This window comes from Pseudorasbora parva, chromosome 12, assembly GCF_024679245.1.
Source record: "Pseudorasbora parva isolate DD20220531a chromosome 12, ASM2467924v1, whole genome shotgun sequence".
In the NCBI taxonomy this organism is placed as follows: domain Eukaryota; kingdom Metazoa; phylum Chordata; class Actinopteri; order Cypriniformes; family Gobionidae; genus Pseudorasbora; species Pseudorasbora parva.
This window is the reverse complement of record NC_090183.1, coordinates 3380752-3383317: the sequence shown is the minus strand read 5'-3', so window position 1 is coordinate 3383317 and position 2566 is coordinate 3380752. Positions and strand designations below refer to the sequence as shown.

At 48.9% G+C, this 2566-nt stretch overlaps 1 protein-coding gene across 1 annotated transcript; it reads right to left on the bottom strand.

The window, feature by feature from the left end:
- Positions 1 to 327: 327 nt before the first annotated feature.
- On the bottom strand, positions 328 to 2433 carry LOC137093759 (uncharacterized). The gene has a single exon (XM_067458604.1). It carries the CDS (start codon positions 2431 to 2433, stop codon positions 328 to 330), a length of 2106 nt encoding a protein of 701 aa, XP_067314705.1.
- Between the last annotated feature and the right edge of the window lie 133 nt (positions 2434 to 2566).

Below are 2566 nucleotides of genomic sequence, written 5' to 3'. Positions count from 1 at the left end.
TGTTAGAGCAGAGGAGATAGCGTTGCTGCGGCAGTGACAGCCAGCTCGATGGGGAATACTGAGCTTCTGTTAGAGCGGAGGAGATAACACTGCTGTGGCAGTGAGAGCCGGCTGGATGGAAAAACTGAGCTTCTGTTTGAGCGAAGGAGATAACACTGCTGCGGCAGTGGAAATTTGAGGTGGGTTCCTGCGGGAGTAACTGGAGAGATGCTGCTACGGCAGTGAATATTATTGATTCACTTAGTGAATTTGGTGATGTTGAAATGGAGCGGATGTGGTGGTCCTGTAGGATTGAGTGTATGGAAAAAGGCTGAAGCTGAAACAATTTTAGCTGATGAGGGTCTGTTGGGCTTCTTTGATGTGGGAGCGATTGGAGCGGATGTAGCTCTTGAAAGCCTCTGACGACCAGCAACCAAGTTTTTGGATCTGGTGCTGGGAGAGACCTTTTTGAGCAGCTGTGGTTGCTGCACCTATGCGGAATGAATGGCTAGAAAAGTTGTCTGCTGAGATGCCGGATAGAATCAGTATAGACTTGAGGTGTTTTTGGAACCAGAAACGTGTGACGGGGCGGTTAGTATCGTCTGTGAAGAGTGGTTCAGAGAAAAGTTTAGTCTGCGAACTTCTGAAATGAAGGTAGGCTAAAAGGGATTGATACGGCTGGATTGGTGATGGAAGGTTGAAAATGTAAATGGAATGCCCTTTTTTCATTTGGTCCGTCTTGCTTTGTTTGATGAAGTAAGAGATTGTTTCGTTATCTAGCACTGCTAGGTCTGAAATTGTAGGATGAAGCTTTGGGTTGAAGGTGGATGTGATGGTAATTTCTGAGCTTCTGAGAAAACCGAAGAAAGCCAATATGAACATTGCATCCAGAGTGCGGGCAGTATTGGTGGAGTGGTATCCTCGGCGGAGGGTGGAGATACATTTGGTAAGTATATCTAGAGTTATTGGTTGTCTGGCGTCTGGGTGGGTGGGTTGAGTCTTTTGGATGCCTTTGATGAGCATGGATGTTTGTGAATTGGATATTTCTGGAGAGGGCAGACCAAAAGCAAGTTTGTGAAAAAATTGAATTCCGCTTAGATAACCCTTGATGGAGCTGACTTGGAGGTTCTTGGTGCTGTTGAGATAAGATATGAATGAAGTGATGGTAAGCGAAGAATAATCTGGAAAATTCAGCTTGTATATGGAGTGAAAAGACTTGAAACACTTCCATGCAGTTAGGTAGGATTGAAGGGTTCTGGGGGAAATAGCTTGAAGGATGGAATTGAGAGAAGCGTCAATGAGGGGTCTCAATGGGTGGTTTATGGGAATATTAGCTCTCAATACTTTGGTACTGGGGTTGGGAATGGGAATGGGTCCGCCTCTGGCGCCAACAGCCTGAATTTCTGTGAGGATCTGTGCTCTAATGTTGCTGGCGACAGGGGGCAGTTCCAAGGCTGTAGAATTCGGCGGGAAGGGCATCTGTGTTGCAGAAAACAGAGTGAATGGAGCACTAGTTTGGGAAAAAGTGTTAGGTGGATAGAAAACCAGGGGCCGAAAACCGCTTGCGGAGGCAACCTCTCGTTTCAGTCGGTCCCCGACAAAGAAGGAATGGGAAAAAGGGGAAAGAGGAAAGCTAAGGAGGACAAAAAGCAGCTGGGCCTGCACCGCTAGCGGAGGCAGCCTCGCGCTAGAGTTTGATGGTGGGGCTGCAGGCCAAGGGAAGGGGTTAGAAAAAGTGACAGGAAAAGGCTGTGATACAAAGCTTGAGCTGCTGGCGGAAGCGTACTTACGCTTAAAGGATTGCCTGGGGCAGAGGAAACTGGTATTGTAACCTGGGGTGCAATGCTGGAAAACACCCACGGTCTCTGGCTCGGCGGAGCAGAGAGATGAGTTGGGCTGGGTGGCGGCGATGATGGCAGCGGTGGCTGGAACTGGGGCGCGGCCCGGGCTAGCTGAGGGCCTGCTGCAGTGGCCTGGTGCTCGAGGAAGAACCAATTCTGTGGGAGAAGGGGTCTTTTGAGAGCGTGAGTTCGGATCCTTATGTTTCCTTGATCTGTTTGTAGTTTTGGAAGGTGGAGTGGATTTTGGAGATGGAGAAGCTGCTTGAAGTGACACGTACAGGTTGTATAATTTGGCTTTATTAATTCTTCTGGAAAAATTATCCTCGACACTGATTAGCACTTGTCTTAACCCTAGTACGGTCCATTTCTCTATTGCTGGAATCGTAGGTTGTACTGAGGAGTAGGAGGAAGCTGGAGATGGTGGATGTCTTGAAGGTGGAGGCGATGGCAAGCCTCTGCGTCTCGGTGTACGGGATGTGGCTCGGCTGGGCCGACGGCCACGCTGTGTTGCTGGAGATTCAGTCACGGTGTCTTGTTGGGTTGTGGTGCTCCTTGCAGCTGTGGAATGCTCTAGAGGATCTTCGTCAGATGGATAAATTTCATTCTCAAACATTGCAATGGGTAGGACCAATTTTCTTCAGCTCCTGCGGAAGCATAAAGAACAAACACTGTTTTGGCAGTGGAGAAACGGTTAGCCAGAGAAACCGAGCTCCTGTGGGAGCAGAGGGAACTGCACTGCTTGCAGC

Excerpts from the sequence above, each read along its gene's own strand:
- LOC137093759 (XM_067458604.1), bottom strand. The coding sequence starts at position 2,433 with ATGTTTGAGAATGAAATTTATCCATCTGACGAAGATCCTCTAGAGCAT.